Here is a 20,948-nt window from a genome sequence, read left to right on the forward strand (position 1 = left end):
TTTTAAATCTTTTATTGATTTAAACTCAAATAATTAAATTTTTAATATAATTTTTGATAAAAAACTATAAAATATAAATTTTGAACCCATAAATAAAATTAAATAATTTAATGAAACAGGTAAAATTTTTTTTCAAGCCATTATCATTAATTTATCATAACGTAAACGAGGCAAAGTTTCTCGAATTAAAATAAATAAAAATCTAATAAAAATCATTATTAAATAAAAAATAAAACTATATAAATCGCCTCCTAAAAACATTAAAACAAATAATATACTTATAAATAAAATTCTTGAATATTTAGATGAAAAAATTAATGAAAATCCTACACCTCTGTACTCAATATTAAACCCAGAAACCAACTCTGATTCCCCCTCAGAAAAATCAAAAGGTGTTCGATTTGTTTCAGCTAAACAAATAACGAATCAAACAAAATTTAAAGGAAAAGTTAAAAAAATAAATCGAATAAATTCCTGATATAAACTAAATGAATTTATTGAATAACCTTCAATTAAAAATAAAATTGATAAAATTACTATAACTAAATTAACTTTATAAGAAATTGTCTGAGCTACAGTACGTAATATGCCTAAAAAAGAATACTTGGAATTTAAAGATCATGCAGAAATTATAACAGGATAAATTCCAATACCTAAACAACATAAAAAAAACACCAAACTTAAATCAAATGAATAAAAATTAGTAACATAAGGTATTGTTATTTAACAAATCAATATTAATATTAATATAATTAAAGGAGATAAAAAATAAGGAAAAAAATTTGATATTAAAGGAACAGAAAACTCTTTAGAAAATAACTTAAGGTGCCGCTGACCTGGATCTAAAAGTTGTAATCGATCGAAGCGCCCTCTGCGTAAGTTTTCTCGGTTCCAAACCATTCGAAAGTGGTACTCTCCACCGGGGAGTAGCGCAACACAATATTAGACAAAACGCGGTCGGTAAAAGGCCTGAATCTGAGTCGGTAACCATACCACCAGGATTGACCCGAATTTTGCATGCAAATGATGACGTCATGTGTGTAGCGATTGCATCAAGACCGAACTGATTATTTTGATAGTTTTACGGTGAATATAGCAAATTCAATTTATTGTTCCGTGAAACACCCTTGAATATGGGACATTCTTTGACGAATCGGAGAGATTTAGATAAAAATCGACCGACACAATTTTGATGTAGCTTAAAATTGTTTCACGGGTTCTATATCGAAAAAATAGGGATACGTATTCGAGGATTTTTTTATTTTACATATTTCGTAACATAGAGGAGATCGAAAATTTGATAATTTGGTGTTTTCTGGCACGGAGAACTCATTTTCAAAAATTCATAACGCCGGCTCTCTTTGAGCTGAAAAGTTCGTTTTTTCAACCCAAAGCTAATAAAATAAATTTTAATGCAACAATTGTTTCATTTACGATTATTCCGAAATTTATATTGTTATAAATAATTAATATGTTTAAATCGATTTTTAGCTATTGCCTTCACCTCGTAGCGAGTTCTCAGCACGACCATCGTATTCTCCATCAATTCAAAATACGTTATGGATGAAAAATTTGACGTAGAATACGATGGTTGTGCTAAGAACTCGCTACGAGGTTGGGGCAATTGCTAAAGATCGATTGAAACATATTAATTGTTTATAACAGTATAAATTTCGGAATAATCGTTAATGAAAGAATTGTTGTAATAAGATTCATTTCATTAGCTTTGAGATGAAAAAAACGAACTTTCCAGCTCAAATAGAATCGGCGTTATGAATTTTTGAAATTGAGTCTTCCAAGCCAAAAAACACCAAATTATAAAATTTTCGATCCCCTCTATTTTACGAAATATGTGAAATAAAAAATCCTCGAATACGTATCCCTATTTTTTCGGTATAGATCTCGTCAAAAAAAATTTCAGCTGAATAAAAAATGTGTCGGTCTCAAAGGTGTTTGGTTGTAAAAGAATGTCCCATATACATTAAAACATATCGCGCAATATTAATTTTACACAGCACGAAGTATTTTCAAAATGATTTCATAAATATCACCATTCACCATTTGTAAATATTTGGAAATATGTTCGAAAAATACTATTGAAAGAAAACGGGTACGAATCGTTGTGGTCTCGTTTTATGAAGTTACGCCATCGGTCGCCCCCCCCCCCCCCCCCCCCCCCCAACTCCGCTTCTCCTTGTCGGCAAACTTGAATGGTCATGTTTATTTTCCGTCCGTGCATTACATTGTATTCGATTATTCGTTCAGTCTACGGATAGTGACTGTGCGCGAGAAAAAAAAATCTTTGTGTCGGCAGACGACTGTGCTCGAACATTTTCTATTTCCAAAATAAAGAGTATTTCTCATTCTTCTTCAGAGGTTTTCTATGAGGTACATACATGATTATCTCTGGTGAGTATTTATACATATATATATATATATATTATATATATATGTACACTATACAGTCGTATAAAAAGTGCACCCCGACTTACGTTTTTTTCGACATACGCCGTCAATGCCGGAACGACCCATAGCGTAACTTCGGGGTATTACTGTATTGGAATCATTCTGGAATTGTACATAGCTTGTTACACACAACTCTACTGACAATAATGAAATAATTTTATGTTCGAAGCTATTTTACTAGTGAAAAGGGTTTCAAAAAATGATTATATATAATATTGTAACACTTTATTCATGTTACTATGGATATATGAAACAATTGTTGACATCGACGTTGAGGAGTATTTTTATACCCTCTGAGATATTAAATGCAAGGAAATAGTATCTGAGATTCGAGGTAACTATGAAGCTGCGGGTTGTACGAAACAGTTCCTTCTCCCGGTTGATGGGAGTTTCTAACATCCTTTGCGAAGTAATGTAATTCGAACATAGTTTACCACTCCACGAAGATCTCCTCGCGGCATGTGACATTGCGTCCGTCCAACGGTTACGACGGATTATCCTGTAAAATATAAGCGTGTTCATTTGGTTGTTTCGCTTTTTCAATGCAGAATCCATAACATGATTAGTACTTGTCGATAAAAATATACTTTGGCAGAGAATTCATGCTCTCCCCTCCTTATCATATAAAGACACATACAAATACATGGGTCCTCTTCTGTTCTCTTATAACTATGTGTCCGCGCCATCTCACTATACACAAAAATGTTGAAAGTGAGTGGTCGAATCTGATGAAATGGAATAGTGTGATTAAAAATTTTGATCATCTTGAATAATCCGAAAAGTTGAGATAATTCTTTTGAAATTAAGATATTCATTTTTTACGAATCACTCTAAATTTCATCGTGTTCAATATTTTACTACTGATAGCAGATATCTAACGTATGGTCGTTCGGAATGAATATGAATGGGAAATTCCTCGTCAAACCCGACGGATTATTTGTAATCGGAAAGATTTTTAACAGAATGTATAAAATGGTAGAAGCCTCGCCAAAAAATGGTACCATTAAACAATTCGTTCGTTAATAACAATGACAATGTTCAATGTTTCCGGATAAACCAAAGTTTTCTACGAAAGCTTATCCTCCCTGCTCGCGAATGTGCTGTGAATCATTTTTCTACGTCAAATAGAACCGGAGATGAGATATTGATTCTTCAAGTTTACTGCGCGCCCATTTTGCAACAAAATTGAATGACTCGGCGCTTTCGGAAAAAAAAATCGTAGAAATAGGTTTTGACTTTTTATGCTCACATATCACTTCGAAAAAGCTTTTATTGTTTTGGAAAATACGCGGTCATTTTTTGTCAGAATGATATTTCTGATTCAAGAACCTAAATTTCGTTCCAACTGACTTTTTATGGTTTATATGATGAAATAATAACAGTCGTAATATTTATTTTCCTTAAGATTTGAAATTTCTCGCATATTTGCATCGTACTTAGGGTATATGTCAACACGTGTAAATTTCTCCTATTATCGGAAAAGAATATTACCGCACGATTATAATAATTGAACTCTCCGAGCATTCGAATCTAGGCTCCGATAAAATTGTGGTATTCGCAACGAAGCATTCAGCAATTCTTATGTTCTGCACACTCCTAACGAAAAATCAAAATGATTATATATGAAGAGAACAGAGAAAAGAAAATTTGAAACACGTATACAATTTGGTTACTCAATATTTTCAAAAATGTATAACAGAACGACGATCGAAACAAATGTCAAAAAAACGACGATCTTTCGAACGCCACTCTTTCGAAGTAAACGTAAACAAGACGATTTGTTTTCTACATTTTTTTTCTATACTATGAAAATGCCGGAAGTCCCTCCCCACTCCTCAACGGTGTACATTTTCGTAGAAATACAATGAGCATCATGGGTACAGTGAGAACAATCTGGGGCGAGTGTTTCCATACTTATGAACGGTAGTGTATATTCATTTGAAGAAAAAAAAGGCAATTTCTCAAATAATGAATTGCAAAATCTGAAAAAATTCACGCAGAGTACCTTTTAGTAGTACTTTGATTTAACCAATTATGGGTCGAAAAAAAAGTGGCCGAGTTGACGGAGAATCCTTCCTTTTCGGGTTAAATTCCGAAAATATCGATTTTTGGAAAAAAGGTAAGAACCGAAGTTGTTCAGAATTTGATTATCAACAAGTTTGTTGCTATTCATTTATGCCATTAAGTTGAAAATAAACGAGATAATGGAAATATTTCGAATTTGTCGCTTTTTTCAGGTTTAATTCCAAAAATCTTGATCCTGGAAGAAAAACTGTATGAACTAAACTTGTAGAGAATCAAAATTGATACAACTTTTGTTCCGACGGTTTTTCTGTAAAATCAAAACCGGCCGACTTATTCAAGAAAAACCATTTTAACCTAAAAAAAACCATTTTTCGAATATACGCATAAGCATGATTTGGTCGCCATTTTGAATTTACACTCCCAGTGACCCCCCCGAGACAGCTGTGAAAAAAAAATTTTCGTACAAATTATTTACAAATTAACCGGGGAATTTCGATATCAATTCTGACGATGACCCAAGAAATTAAAAGGTTGATCGAAACAGAAATCCGAAAAAATTAAATTTCCATTTCTTTGAATGAAAAAAGGCGTTTTCCCGAAAAATTTCTTAGGAACTTTCGACTCCAATTTTGACAAGGATTCGCCCTGTCAAGTATTTGCTGTGAATTACGAATCACCCTGCATAGCAAGTGCAGATTTGGCAGGATTCTTGTAAATGATATGTATAATTGCATAACAGAAATTTGTAGTATAAAACACTTACCATTGCAACGAACGATTCGTTCGTCGGTGCGTCAAATTTAACCTTTTTTCGGTTCAGCCGTGCGACGTAACTCATCCATTGTTGCACTCGCAAGATTATTGTTGCTTGTAACAAATATCTGTATACACACTGGCCGAGTGAAAATTTGCACGTGATTAGAACTTGTGACACGGCAAATTACCAAAACACTCGCGTTTGCTTCGTTCGCCGCGAAAAGTGAATGTGGACGGTACACGAGGAAACGCAGAAGTGACGGCCGCGAGGATAGTGGGGACAGTGGGGTGTGAGGGATAGTACTCGGAATCCGAAGAAGTTGATTCCTTCGAGAGTTCCAAATTTCTGTGAAATCTTATAGGATTGTGCCGGATTTGATGTACAACAGTAACACATACCCTGACTTTTCGTAGGTCGTATACGATGCAAAAACCAACCCAAAACTCGCTAGCGTATCCGTAGCGTATACCATCTACGAGAAGTCACGGTATGTAGTTTTATAACGATTTCCACCTAATGAGTAACTTTCAGGTAGTTCGTCTAATGTAAAAAAAAATTTTGGTAGCATCATTCAGAACTAGGCGTAATTGACAAATGAAACGAAGCAAATAAAGTATGAAATCCTTATTTGTTGAGAATTAAAAACAGAAAAAATTGGCGAGCAAATTCTTCATCAGAATTTTAACAAGGATCGGCCCTGTAAAATATTTGCCACGAATCTTGAACCGTTGTATGCAGTAATTGTATGTATGTACAATGACATAGATTTTTTGCGGGATGTATTTCTAGTATTGTTAAACACATTCGGTTCAGAAACAATTTCGCGTATGTATTAGGGTAATCTTTAAAACAGGCTCGGACGATTATCAACCGGGCCCCCCCCCCCCCCCCTCCATATTTGCTATAAATAAATAAATATTGGTCTGTTCAAGAGCACAATTTTTTATCTCAACCCTAAACACTCACGCCTATACTTGCGTGTTTCCTGCAATTTCGGTATTTATTTTGCTGCCGCATCTAATCTTTCGGTCAATAATCTGAAAGTATGACAATTTTGCGGACATTGATGCTACTATTAGATGAGGATATCCGGAGCGTATATGGGGCATTCTATGTCAATTATTCGCCATTTATATCTGCCTTTTCGACGAACAGGAATTAAAGGATAGGTATTTTCGTTTTTGTTAATGATTTTCTATCAAATCGATGAAAAAAGGTAGATTTAAGTGGTGCGTACTCGATGTAGAATGCCCCAAAACCCTTCAATAAAACGAAAAAGAATAATTTTCTTTGCCGAACCACGACTCAAAACGAGAAAAGAAACAGTATGTTATTTTAATATCGGGTTTTGGAAAAGTATTGAGCATTTAAAAAAAAATTGTGCGATATTTTGATAAATTTATGGTGTTTGGATGGGTTGAGACAAACATCTAAAATATTTCAGAAAGACTGCTTTTGGCAGGTACAAGAAAGTGTGAAATTTTCAATAGAATAAAAATTGGTCGAGGTCACGGGTTGGTCGGTTTCGCATGGAATGCCCCGTTCACGTATAGTCGGGCTACGTGCGATTACGAATAGTTACCGCGATTGTGAACTGATGTTACCATTTCCCAACGATGCCTTATAATATGCACGAATTTCAAAATCTAACGGTTATTCTGAGTGAGTTGTACATTTTTTCGTATCCACCTAAAAGCCTATGCTCTCGTCGGCACTGCAGATTGTTGCTTTAGCAGAAACATAGGACGTGTGCGTATTACCATGTCGTTTTACCATCTGGTACCGCTTCGGTTGACTACAGCGCTTCTGGAGGTTCAACGTTGAACTAAATTACAGACTTCTCGTGCATCAGAACGGGCGCCTGTCACCTGAAAATCGCCCGCACAAATCGTGCCATATTTACAGAAAACTGACTGGTGCTATAGGTTTTCCCGGATTACGTGTGTGTTTTTGTACGTCGGTATCTCCTTGGCAAAAGTGAAAGAAATTCTGATATCGTACAAACGGTGAATATTCAACAAGTCGCTAGCCCGATCGGCCATGTTTGACGCGACGTGATTTTATTGAGTTCATCATTATTTTTATTAGACGTTATCAATGATCTGCGATAGTAGTGACTGAGATACAGACGTACAATTTTATTCAAGCTATCTTTTAAAAATTTTCCCAGTCAGATTCATATCCCCGTTTTATCAGGATTTGTGCGGGCGATTTCCCCGCTTCTGACGTCACGAAATATATATAGGACATGCCAGGTCAGCGGCACCTTAATAGCATCAGAAAATGGCTGTAAAATACCTACAATTCTAACTTTATTAGGCCCTTTACGAATCTGAATTAAACCTAAAACTTTACGCTCTAAAAGAGTTAAAAAAGCCACTCTTACTAATACCATAATAAGTAAAATTAATCTTCTTAAAAAAAGTATAAATGAATTCTAAATTTATTACATTAATCTGCCAAAATAGTTAACAAATTTAATAAAATTCATTTTAAATAAAATTATAATAATTTAAAATTATGGTCCTCTCGTACTAAAAATTTTTAATAAAATCAAGGATAGAAACCAACCTGGTTTAAACCGGTTTGAACTCAGATCATGTAAAATTTTAAAGGTCGAACAGACCTAAATTTTTAAGCTTCTACACCCAAAATAAATTTTAATCCAACATCGAGGTCGCAATTTTTTATGTCAATAAGAACTTTAAAAAAAGTAACGCTGCTATCCCTTAGGTAATTTAATCTAATAATCTAAAATATAGTATCAAAAATTCATTAATTAATGTAACACAAAATTAAAAGTTTATTAAATTTAATTATCACCCCAACAAAATAATTATATTTATTTCATGAAAATAAATTAATTAATGAAATAAATATAATTATAAAACTCTATAGGGTCTCCTCGTCCTCCAATAAAATTTAGGCTTTTTAACGCAAAAATTAAATTCATTAACTAATAATTATAAGACAGCCTTAATCTCGTAAAATCATTCATTCCAGTCCTAAGTTAAAGAACAAATTATTATGCTACCTTTGCACAGTTAGAATACTGCGGCTATTTAAAATTTTCACTGAGCAAATTAGACCTTTTATATTTTATCAAAAAGACATGTTTTTGTTAAACAGGTGAATTAAATTTTTGCCGAATTCCTTATGATTAACTCTCATATAAATTTATATTTATAAATCATATAATATTTACTAATTCAATCATTATTTAAATTAAATAATTATTAATTAAATTATTTTGATAAAAAAAATTAAATTAAAACTAAAATTCATAAATAATATGTGTATATATATATATATATATGTATATATATAATTTTATAAAATTATTACAATTTTCAAATTAAAACTAATTCTCAGCCTAAAATATAATTATATAATTTAAAATCAATTATAAAATTTAGAATTAAAGCAAATCCCTTAAAACTTTTATATCAAAATAATTATTAAACATTAAAAATAATTTAAAATCAAATAGATCTTTTCAATTCGAGAAAAATATTAATTTATATTATTTTTTCAATTAACCCTGATACACAAAGTACAATAAATAAAATATACTTTTTTAAAAATTTCATTTTTCAAAACATTTCAAATTTCTATCAATATACAATTAAACTGTAATTTAAATTATTTTTTCTTTCAACAATACTAAAATTATAAATTTAATAAAAATATTTTTATTAATAAAAAAATTTTAATTGTAAAAAATATAATTCATTAATTCCAAATTAAGTTGAATTGAACAACTATTCAATTTATTGTGAATAAAAAAATCCTTCCAAATGATTTAAATTCTAAATACACTTTCCAGTATATTTACTTTGTTACGACTTATCCCATTTTATAATGAGAGTGACGGGCGATTTGTACATATTCAATTCTTAATTCAAGTAAATATAATTTTAAATTTGACTATGAAGTCCAATTTTAGATAAATATTTTAATTTAATATCCAAAAATAAAATTTTCATTGTGATTCATTTAAACTTTAATATAAGCTACATCTTGATCTGAAATAAAATTTCTATAAAATTTAATGAAAATTAATAATTTTAAAAAATATTCTGTAAACGAAAATAAATAAACTCAATTGATTAAAGTAAGATTTATCGCGGATTATCGTTCAATAAACAAATTCCCCTAATTAGTTTTAAATACAGCCAATTTTTTTAATTTTAAAGAACATAACTATTAATTATTGAAATATAATATTAACATCTAAAATAATAGGGTATCTAATCCTAGTTCAAATTTTAGATTTCATAAAATAATATATATATATATATTTAATTATTATGTTTAATTATTATATATAATTCAATTATTATATTAATATTTAATTATTATATATATAATCAAGAAATTTCATTTCACCATAAAATTGTTTTTAATTAAATATAAATAGATAATACAATTTATTAATTAAAAATATTAATTTGTATAAAACGTTTAACCGCTACTGCTAGCACAATTTTTGTGTCTAAACTATTTATATTATTCATAATTCTAAATTTCTTCGATTATTAAAATCAAATGCTGCAAAAAAATATTTTCAATCAATTAAAAAAATTCATGCAAAAATGAATAATAAAACTTATATAAAAACCAAAATCAAACTTCAATAAAAAATAAATAAAAATTATAATATATAAATACATATTATTTAGTGTCATAAGCACAAAGATTTTTGAAATCTTTAGAAATAGTTTGAATCTATTATTAATAAAATGAGATTTAAAAACAAATTTTTATTTGAAACTTTGAAGGTTATTAGTTTAATTAACTTAAATTCTTGATTTCATAGTGAAATATATGTAACATTAAATGGCAAATTTGAAATTATAAAAATTATTAAAATTATTGCAAATTAATTATTAAAATATAATGGAATAAAATAAATTATTAATATAATAAAAACATTGAATAAAATAATCATAAAAAAATGAAAATTAAATATGAAATTATTAAAATTTAATTGAAATATCAATTTTAAATATAATATAGTAGGTAAAATTAAATTTATATAATAAAATAAAACAATTAATGTAAAAATAATAAATATCAAACATTCAATGAAAAATTTATCATTTACTATTGAAATGAAAACAAAAAACTTTGGGATAAACCCAAATATAGGTGGAATACCAGCTATTGATATAAATATTATTATAACTAAAAACTATATAAAATACCTTATATTATTAAACTTATAAACTTGATTCAAATAATTTATAATAAAACAAATAAAAAAAATACAAATTATTATATTATTTAAAGAATAAATTATTAGATAAATTACTAAAATATAAAAATCAATTAATATTGACATAAACATCCAAGATATATGATTAATAGGAGAGTTAATTGTAATCAATTGTAATGATGTTTGATTTAATCCTAACAATGAACCTATAAATCCAGATAAAATTGTTGATATACAAATAATTAATTTGTTATTAATATTAATTAAAATGAATAACGGAGCAATTTTTTGAATAGTTAAAATGAAAAAAAAATTGACTTATCTAATATTATTAATAATCTTTACCAATCAACAATGATATGGACTAGCCCCTAACTTTAAAATCAATCTAATTTGTAATAAAATCATAAAAAAATTTATATTCATGAAAATTAAATTTATTTTCATTATTAAAATTCTTATAAATAGAAGAGAAGAAGCCCCAACTTAAATAATATAATATAACATTAAAGAATTAAAAAATTTGGATAATTTATTACTACTATTTATTAATAAACGAATAAATGACAATAAATTCACTTCCATTCCTATTCAAGCATCAATTCATAATGAAGAATTGATAGTAATTTAAATACCGAAAATTAATATTAAATAAAAATATTAATTCAAACTAACTAATTGCATGAAATTTGGAAAAAAAATTGAATTTATCATTAAAAATTATAATGATTTATATCAACTATAAAAGTAATTATCATATTACATAATTGATTCTATCAGAATAACCCTTTTTTCAGGCATTTTATATAAAAAGAAAAAAATTAAAATCTTTATCTATGAGATATGAACACATTAGTTTCATTAGCTTATCTTTTTATACAATACAAATTATTAAATTATACATTAATATATTATAGATTAATATAATTAAATAAAAATACATTCATTTATATATATATATATATATATATATATATATATATATTTTACATAAATATAATTGAATATAAATGGAGGTAATTAAGTTATAAAATTTAATAAAATGAGAAAATAATTAATTTGAATAAATTATTCTTCTTGAATTGAGGAATAATGATTTTTGAAAATTAAAAATATGTAATTAAATAAATAATCATTTATCTATCTGTATGTTTTCTTTAAACCTCATAATAAGTTCTAATCCATTGTGTAAATGTTCCAAATTACAATTCATAAAGTAAATTAAATGGCATTTTCTTGATGAATAATATTTTCATTTTAATTAATGTGTGAGCAAATAATTAAAAGATATATAGGATTTTTTTAATAATTATATTCATTTTTAATGAATTTAATCAATGTGATAAAAAATTTTTTTCAAAATTTCTCTTTTTTCAAAAGTAAATTGAAAATTATAATATATACATCTATATATGTATATATATTATACATTAATATAATTAAATATAAATCTAGGTAATTGGGTTAAATAATTTAATAAAGTAAGAAAATAATTTATTTAAATGAATTATTTTTCCTCAATTGAAGAATAATTAATTTTTAAAAATTAAAAATATGAAATTAAATAAATAATTATTTATCTATCTGTATGTCTTCTTTAAGGGAGCTTTCCAGTGTGGAATTTTCAAAAAATCGATTTTTTTTTTTTTTGCTTTATCGAATAGTATACACTCTTCCGAATATTCCCTAGAATTTTCATGCCGAAATTCAGATTATTTCGGTTACTGTACAGCATTTCTTGGAAGAAGGCAACGGAGCGCTACAGCTGCTGCGTCGGCCGTCTGCCTGTGCGACCGTTATTTCTATTGTCTCGTTCCTACCTGCACGTACATGAACTTGGCTCGCCAATTGTCGAAAATGTGAATTCGGACTATTGCATAATTTGCCGTTAATTAGCCGTAAATTAGTCGCTCGACTTATTTCTTTGTCGCACTCAATTTTCAAAAAAAAGCGGATGGCGTGCTAAATTCTTGAAAATCAATCAATCACTGTGTGTGGCAACTAGCCCCAAAGCACGTATTCTGCGGCAAGCAGATAGTAGAAATCGCTACGCAGTGTGCTGTGTGCACCTTCAATGAAGGTTACGACCCAATTTTGAAAATTTTGGAGACGATGGGATGCACGAGAGGGCCGAGCGCCGCAGATTTCGCCGCTAAGTACAAGAATGCGCGCATCACCCAAGCAAACCGCCGGGCGTCCCTGGATAGCAAAGAGGCGAGGACAGCTCGTCAGACTGAACAATCCATTGAGTACGATCTTTTCGAAGAAGCAGAAGGGATATTGTATGGACCTGGCATCGCTGATTGACCGTAAGTAAACGATTTACTTATAATTCCCTCACTTGAAACTTTGAACGCGTTTTTCTCGAAACAGCATTTTTCAAAACGGTGTCCAACTTGGAGGGCAGAGTTTTAAAGCTATCGAGTTGAATTTTTTACACAATATTCTTAACGTCATTGTTTATCGTGCTATGGAAGCTTTTTTTTTCGACATCTTCCTATTTTTTTGTAAAAAAAACTGCTAAAAAAAATGCTAAAATCGATACTTTTTGTTCAAACCAGCGTCATTTTTGCAAAAAAACAAAAGCCGATTATATACCGATCAATAATCTTTTTGTGTTTTTTGTTTCAGATCAAAATTGTGACCCCCAACGTGGACACCACATCCAAGTGCATTTTCTGCAACAATTGTTTCATCATTTTTATAGATATTAATTAATGAATGAATCGATCTTTAAAAATTGTTTTGTATTTTTCAATACCGAATTGATATACAAAAAAAAACCAGACCGATTAGATTATTTTTTCTTGAAAAAAAAAATCGCGAAAAACAGCGATTTTTCGGGCTGTCACAGTGGAAAGCTCCCTTAAACCTTATAATAACTTCTAATCCATTGTATGAATGTTCCAAATTACAATTCATAAAGTAAATCAAACGGCTTTCTTTGAATGAATAACATTTTCATTCCAATAATATGTGGGCAAGTAATTAAAAAATATATAGGGTTTTTTGAATAATTATATTTATTTTTAATGAATTTAATTGATGTGAATGTTACGTCCTCCAGACTTCCTATTCCTTTCCCACGCTCTTAGTTACCTTACGCTCTGTAGTCAACTCTTATCGTTCGCGAGTCAGCAGGTTCTCCTGTAACTCGCGGCTAGCTTGCCTGCTACATCCGGCAAAACCAGGCAGATCCATCCCAGCACTCAAACAAGACACCTATCCCTCTAAACCAAGACCATACCCTTTTCCCTTGACCGACTCCGTTGCATTGACCACTAATAAACAATCATATACTTCAAATCGTTTACCTTCCCTTAATATCGATCCCTTTCTATTCCATTCCCTTCCTGCATTGGGAGTAGTAGCACGCGAGTGCATAGTCGACGTGAACGGACCCTACAATAGCCAAATAACACCTTGGCTGGGCGTGGAGTAAGCTCCGATTACCGCTCATCGGAGCGTACGCAATCTACCCCGTAACATTTTGGTGGCAGTGGTTTTGCCCGTCGACCTACTCGTCAGTGCAGTGCTGCATGTTTTCTACGAAAGTGTTCAGTGCTCAAAATTTCTAACGCCGTACCAATCAGTGATAGCCGTGTTACGAACGAACTCTGGGCCACAAAGTACTGTGACAGGCACGCAGAACCTATTCAACTCGCCACGGACACAGGCTCTGCAAAGAGTTCCTAATTTCAATAACTCCGTCACATGTTGGTACTATTGAAATTCATCGATTGATACGACGTCGAATAACTGTGTAGCGAGTGAAAATTTAGTGCGATAGCCAAGTTAAGCCGCACACCGCATCTGAACACATCACTTTTCGAACCGACAAATATCGAATGGACCCTTCCCGCTCATTCGGACTCCTGCAACCCTGTTAAGAAGAGAATCTGGACCCGAAAGTGGCATCGCCCTAAGACCTGGATCACCACACTTATTTATCAACACGCCACGGAGTACCTCATCTATACCCTCCTCGTGCCGACGCATGACGTGTATCGCCTCTTCAAGTTTCACCTGCGTCCAGCTGCCTACAACCATGCTGTTCTCTGTTTTTGTAGCCGAGCATACTGCCCGGATATCCCCATACGCCAGCTATCTGCTCAATTAGATAGAAGTACACAACAACCATATGAGCGCATTATAGATTACTCGTGCAGAATAAGAGCAATATCAAAAGAAATAAGCACAGCGATCATAGCCAAACACCCACGAGACTTAGCAACGCTTCGACTGAACGATCTAAAGAAGGATACCTCTAGATCGTTTATTAGAGGGCTTCGGCCAGAATTGGAGTGGAGAATCGCTACTATCAGACCATTACCAACCTTCGAAACTGCCGTCAGCATCGCCGAAGGTGAAGAAGCCGAGCTAATTAACCGTCAGATATAATTCTCTGCACATTATTTTACCCTCTCTACACCCATGTGTCTGCCGTTACCCCCCCATACTGCTCCTCCGTCTCAGGTGCCCACCGTGGCCTCCTCTATTCCCCCCCTGATGTCATTGCCCACACGTGGTTACGTTTATCAACCAGCGCCTCGTACCGAACCCGGAACCTACGCCCAAGCGCTCCATCCGAACACTACTTCTGCTGACCACGTTAATGCTCTGCCCAGCACTTGTCAATTTTGTAACCACCAGGGTCACTCTATCACGGAATGTCACCGTTTGCAAAGTAAAAGATATTGTACTAAATGTCGCAGAATGGGCCACTTCCACGATGAATGCAACAGGACCAACAGAAATCAAGAACTATACTGCGACAATTGTAATCGCAGAGGCCACACAGTAGTCCGATGTAGATCCTATTCGCGTAATAACCAAGGCAATGCAGGCTCAAATAAACATTTAAACGGGAACATCGCCCGCGGGAAGAACGCGCCCGCGAGCAATGCAAACAACTAGCGTTCCGATCTTCAAGTCATGTCCTCATAACAGCTTCAGCTGACCCTCCACTAATTTCGATCGACACCCCCGAGCTAATAAAAATATCTACATTTATTATTGACACCGGTGCAGACGTCAACTTGGTCAAAGAAAGTTCCGTTAGGCCACTCGTACGACGAACAACCGACGAACGTTTGACGCTGACTGGTATAACCGACAAAAAGACGCAAACTATCGCAAAAACGGAAATACGTTTTAATAATAAATCCCATACCTTTCACTTGGTCCCTGACTCGTTTCCGATTCCGCACGACGGCATCTGAGGCCAGCCCTTCTTACGAAAAGAGAAAGCAACTATTTCTTTCAACTCGAACTCGGTGATGCTTGGATCCTCATTGCCAATCCACTTTGATAAATTCGATGAACCCTCGTCCGCACCCGAAAAAACGCGCGTAATTACAATACAGGCCCGTACCGTGAAAGCCATCCCACTAATAGTTGCAAACCCAGACACTAAAGTAGGTTACCTTAAACGCATCGATTTAGGCAACAATGTTCTATGTGGTGAAGCGTTAGTTGAAAACCAGAACGGCATAGCTTACTCGTACGCGTTCAATTGTAACGAATCTGCCGTAGAGATAAGACCCCCAACAGTAACCCTAGACGAGTTCGACGAGCCACTGAGTACAGTCATGCCCAACGCTACGCCCACTGCATCGAGTAACCACCACAGCGATGCCCGCGCCAAAACCCTCGTTTCGCACCCAGGCCCTCTCCTCAGCAACTCATTAATTCTTCCTGCCGCCAAGCGTACATCGCGACCGACTCATAATCCCCCCTCTTGCCCCATCCAGTCCACTGACCTCGCGCAACTGCAATCCGATCCTCCTATCCCTGACGACAGTACACCCTGTCCCGGTGCCGCAACAGTGCTCTTGACTGACAGTAGGTCAGAAAGATTGGACGTCCTAAAGAGCAGCGTACATCTTGATCATTTGAATGAGACCGAAAAACAATCTATATTTAACCTCGTAACAGAATTTAACCATCTCTTTTATCTCCCAGGTGATAAATCAGGCCCCACCAATTTATCTCATCACACTATCCCCACGACGGACAATACGCCTATTCATACCAAACAATACCCTTTTCCTAAAATTCACAAAGACAAAATTGAATCCCAAGTTGATAAGCTACTCAAACAAAATCTTATTAAACATTCCTCATCTCCGTATAATTCCCCGGTGTGGATCGTTCCAAAAAAACCGGATAGTGACGGCAATAAACGATGGCGTATGGTAATCGACTACAGAAAACTTAACGAAAAAACAGTCGGCGACGCCTACCCCATGCACGATATCACGGAAATCCTTGACCAGCTTGGCTCAGCTGAATACTTTTCCACATTCGACCTTGCTTCCGGGTTCCACCAAATTCCCATGCATCCGAATCATCAGCACGTTGCATAAGTTTCGTTTATAACATACACAATATCTATCATATATACCACCACATTTATAAGATGTCATTTAGAAATTTTTTTCATTCAAATGTAAACTAACCCACTTGAACGTGCACTAACATCTAGGCGCTATATTTTAAGCCCCCTCTTTGTAATATTCTGTAAGTGATTCAGTACGATAAGATGTCATTTATAAATTATTATTTTTTTATTCAAATGTATACTAACCCACTTAAACGCGCACTAACATCTAGGCGCTATATTTTAAGCCCCCTCTTTGTAATATTCTGTAAGTGATTCAGTACGATAAGATGTCATTTATAAAATTTTTTTTTTTTATTCAAATGTACACTAACCCACTTAAACGCGCACTAACATCTAGGCGCTAGATTTTAAGACCTTTTTTTGTAATATTCTGTAAGTGAGTCACTACGTTTCATGGCATTCCGCTTCCTTCCGAACATCCTATTTCGTACTCTCACCGAATGTTCTTCCCCAAGGGGGGGCGTGTTACGTCCTCCAGACTTCATATTCCCTTCCCACGCTCTTAGTTACTTTACGCTCTGTAGTCTACCCTTATCGTTCGCGAGTCAGCAGGTTCTCCTGTAACTCGCGGCTAGCTTGCCTGCTACATCCGGCAAAACCAGGCAGATCCATCCCAGCGCTCAAGCAAGACACCTATCCCTCTAAACCAAGACCAAACCTTTTTTCCCTTGACCGACTCCGTTGCATTGACCACTAATAAACAACCATATACTTTAAATCGTTCACCTTCCCTTAATACCGATCCCTTTCTATTCCATTCACTTCCTGCATTGGGAGTAGTAGCACGCGAGTGCATAGTCGACGTGAACGGACCCTACAATGGCCAAATAACACCTTGGCTGGGCGTGGAGTGAGCTCCGATTACCGCTCATCGGAGTCTACGCAATCCACCCCGTAACAATTTGCTTACATATTATTTAAAATAAAAATATTATTCATTGAAAAAATGCTATCCAATGTCCTATATGGATTGTAATTTAGAACATTCACACAATGGATTAGAACTTATTGAAACGTCTCAAGAAAACATACAAACAGATGAATAATCAGTTATTCTAGTTCACATTTTTATCTTTAAAAAACAAATTATTTGTTAATTTGAGAAATATGATTTATCAAAAATTCATTATTTTTTATATCATCAAAGTATTCAATTCAATTGCCACCATTCATATTGAATTATCTTAATGTAAAATTTGGATATACGTATAATTGATTAAATAATAGAAAATGATGAATAAATTTATTATTTATATTTTATCTATATGTATTATAATTTTCAATTTAATTTCAAAGAAAGGAAAATTTCATAGAATAAAAAAATTCTCGAATTAATCAAATTTTTTGAAAATAAATACATATATGAATAAAATCCCACATATTTTTCGATTACTCGCTTACGTATTAATTAAGATAAAAATATTATTCATTAAAAAAATGCCATACAATGTCCTTTATGGATTGCAATTCAGAACATTCATACAATGGATTAGAACTCATTGAAACGTCTAAAGAAAATACACAGACAGATGAATAATCAGTTATTCTATCCGATATTTTGAATTTTCAAAATCTGATTATTTTTTAATTCAGGAAATATGATTTATCTTAATTATTTCTTTTTATATTAATAAATCATTCAATTTGTTCGCCTACATTTCTAATCGATAATATTATTGTATAATTTGTATATACATAATTGATTAAATGAATTGAATGATGAATAAATTCATTATTCACATTTTATTTATATATATTATGATTTTCAATTCACTTGTAAAAGGAGGGAAATTGAATATAATAATTAGAAGAATTCTTTGTATTTTTCAATTATTCGCTCACATATGAATTCGAATAAAAATAGTATTAATTGAAAAAATGCCATTCAATGTCCCTTATGGGTTGTAGTTTGGAACATTAGTACAATGGATTAGAACTTATTGAAAAGTCTGAAGAAAACTTACGGATAGATATGTGATTAGTTATTTAATTTTATATTTTCAATTTTTCAAAATTAATTATTCTTGAATTCAAGAAAAATGATCTATTGAAATGAATTATTTTTAATATTACTGAACTATTTGATTTAATTGCCCCCATTTATATTTAATTATATCAGTGGGTAATTTATATATATACAAAATTGTTGAATAAAAAAAATGAGAAAATTAATTTATCATTTATATTTTATGTATATATATTATAATTTTTAATTCACTTTTGAAAAAAAAAGAATTTCTAAAAAAACAAAAAATTTCTTACACTAATCAAATTAATTAGAAATAAATATGATTATTAGAAAATTTCTATATATTTGTTGATTACTCGCTCACATTTTAATTGAAATAGAAATGTTATCCATTAAAAAAATGCCATTTAATGTCCTTTATGGATTGCAATTTGGAACATTCATACAATGGATTAGAAATTGTTGAAAAGTGTAAAGAAAACATACAGACAGATAAATGATTAGTTATTTAATTTCATATTTTTAAATTTCGAAAACCTATTATTTTTTAATTTAAGAAATATGATTCATTTGGATTATTTTATTTTGTATCATTGAATTATTAAATTCATCCGCATACATTTATAATCAATTATATTCATGTATAATTTGTGAATATATATGATTGATTGAGTGAATGAAATGATAGATAAATTTATCATTTATACTATATTTGTATATATTATAATTTTCAATTAACTTTTAGAAAAAAAAGAATTGATAAAAAAATTATCACATTAATGAAATTTTTTGAAAATGAATATAATCACTAGAAAAATTCTATATATTTTTCAATTTTTCGCTCACATATTAATTATAATAAAGATAGTATCCAATCGAAAAATGCCATTTAATGTACTTTATGGATCGTGATTTCGAACATTTCCACATTGGATTACAACTTATTGAAAAGTTTGATGAAAACATACGGATAGATGAATGATTAGTTATTCAATTTCATATTTTTAATTGTTGAAAATGAATTATTCTTCAATTCCAGAAAAAAGATTATTTCGGATTAATTATTTTCATTATGTTCGCTCTTTGGGAGCTTGTAGTTCGACCGAGCCGCTTGGAAGGTGTGAGTCGCTTTGATGAGTTGTGGTGTTGAGTTTATTTCTATACTTATTATTTAATTTATTTACATATGTACAGTAATTTGCATGGTTGCCAAGTAATACATGGTGTCGTTTTAGTGATAATACAGTGTGGTGGAGGCTTCAGTGAAGAGGTTGGTCGTCTAGGGGGATCGGTCACGGTCCTGGGTGGCGGAGTGTATCTACTTTCCGGTGAACTGGGAGGCGTTGGGGGACGGCGGTTCTCAGTTGGTTTGGTCGGAGACTCCGACTCGCTGTCTGTTGTCTGGGTGGCAATTGTCGCAAAAGAACGCTGCGGCTCAGGAAATGGTGATACGGGAGGTGGGATGCGCCGGTAATAGCTTGGAGAAGTTAGGCGTGCTCGGCGTACATCCCACAAGGAGAGAAGCACAGCTGGTGGTCTGGTCAGTGGTCGAGCGGGAACGTCGATTGGATGTAGTGTCCAAGGGACAGGCGGGTTGGATGCAGTTGACCTTGGTTGTTCGCTGGCCGAAGCCAGATAAAAGGAGTCCGTCATACAACGTCGTGTAGTCAGGTCTGTCGTGAGTTCCGTCAGCAGTCGCAGAGTCAGTCAGCAGTTGGTGTAACGTCGATGGGTTTGGAGTGGAGTCGTTGAAGAGTCAGCGTCTGTCAGATGAGTTGAATCCGAAGCGTCCTGCCGATCGGTCTGATCGGCCGTCTCTTATTCCAGCCTCGGTGGATCTTTGATAGCGGGAGACCACGTTCGGTGATTACGCAACGCGCTCAGCTGCGTGGGTGGCGTGAGCGGCGTGCGTGACGTCACACTTTCTTCTGGGTCGCGTGATTGGAAAGCACGCGAGGCTGGTTGCCTCGCGTGAGTTGGAAGGCGCGCGACCAACGAGTTGTGTTCACGTTGTTGTGAACACATTATCATCAAATTATTCAATTCAATTGCCTCTATTTATATTCAATTATGATAATGTATAATTTGTAAATATATATTATTAATT

The 20,948-nt window shown here is 32.7% G+C and overlaps 1 protein-coding gene across 1 annotated transcript; it reads right to left on the reverse strand.

Moving 5' to 3' along the window:
- Positions 1-33: 33 nt before the first annotated feature.
- Positions 34-8,103, reverse strand: LOC138190769 (NADH-ubiquinone oxidoreductase chain 1-like; the record flags this gene model as incomplete). The annotated part of the gene is given in 3 exon segments (XM_069135048.1): positions 34-819; positions 7,515-7,662; positions 8,072-8,103. Coding segments are annotated over 3 exon segments (966 nt in total), but the record flags the coding sequence as incomplete, so codon positions are not given.
- Between the last annotated feature and the right edge of the window lie 12,845 nt (positions 8,104-20,948).

This window comes from Neodiprion pinetum, chromosome 1 (assembly GCF_021155775.2).
Source record: "Neodiprion pinetum isolate iyNeoPine1 chromosome 1, iyNeoPine1.2, whole genome shotgun sequence".
Classification (NCBI taxonomy): domain Eukaryota; kingdom Metazoa; phylum Arthropoda; class Insecta; order Hymenoptera; family Diprionidae; genus Neodiprion; species Neodiprion pinetum.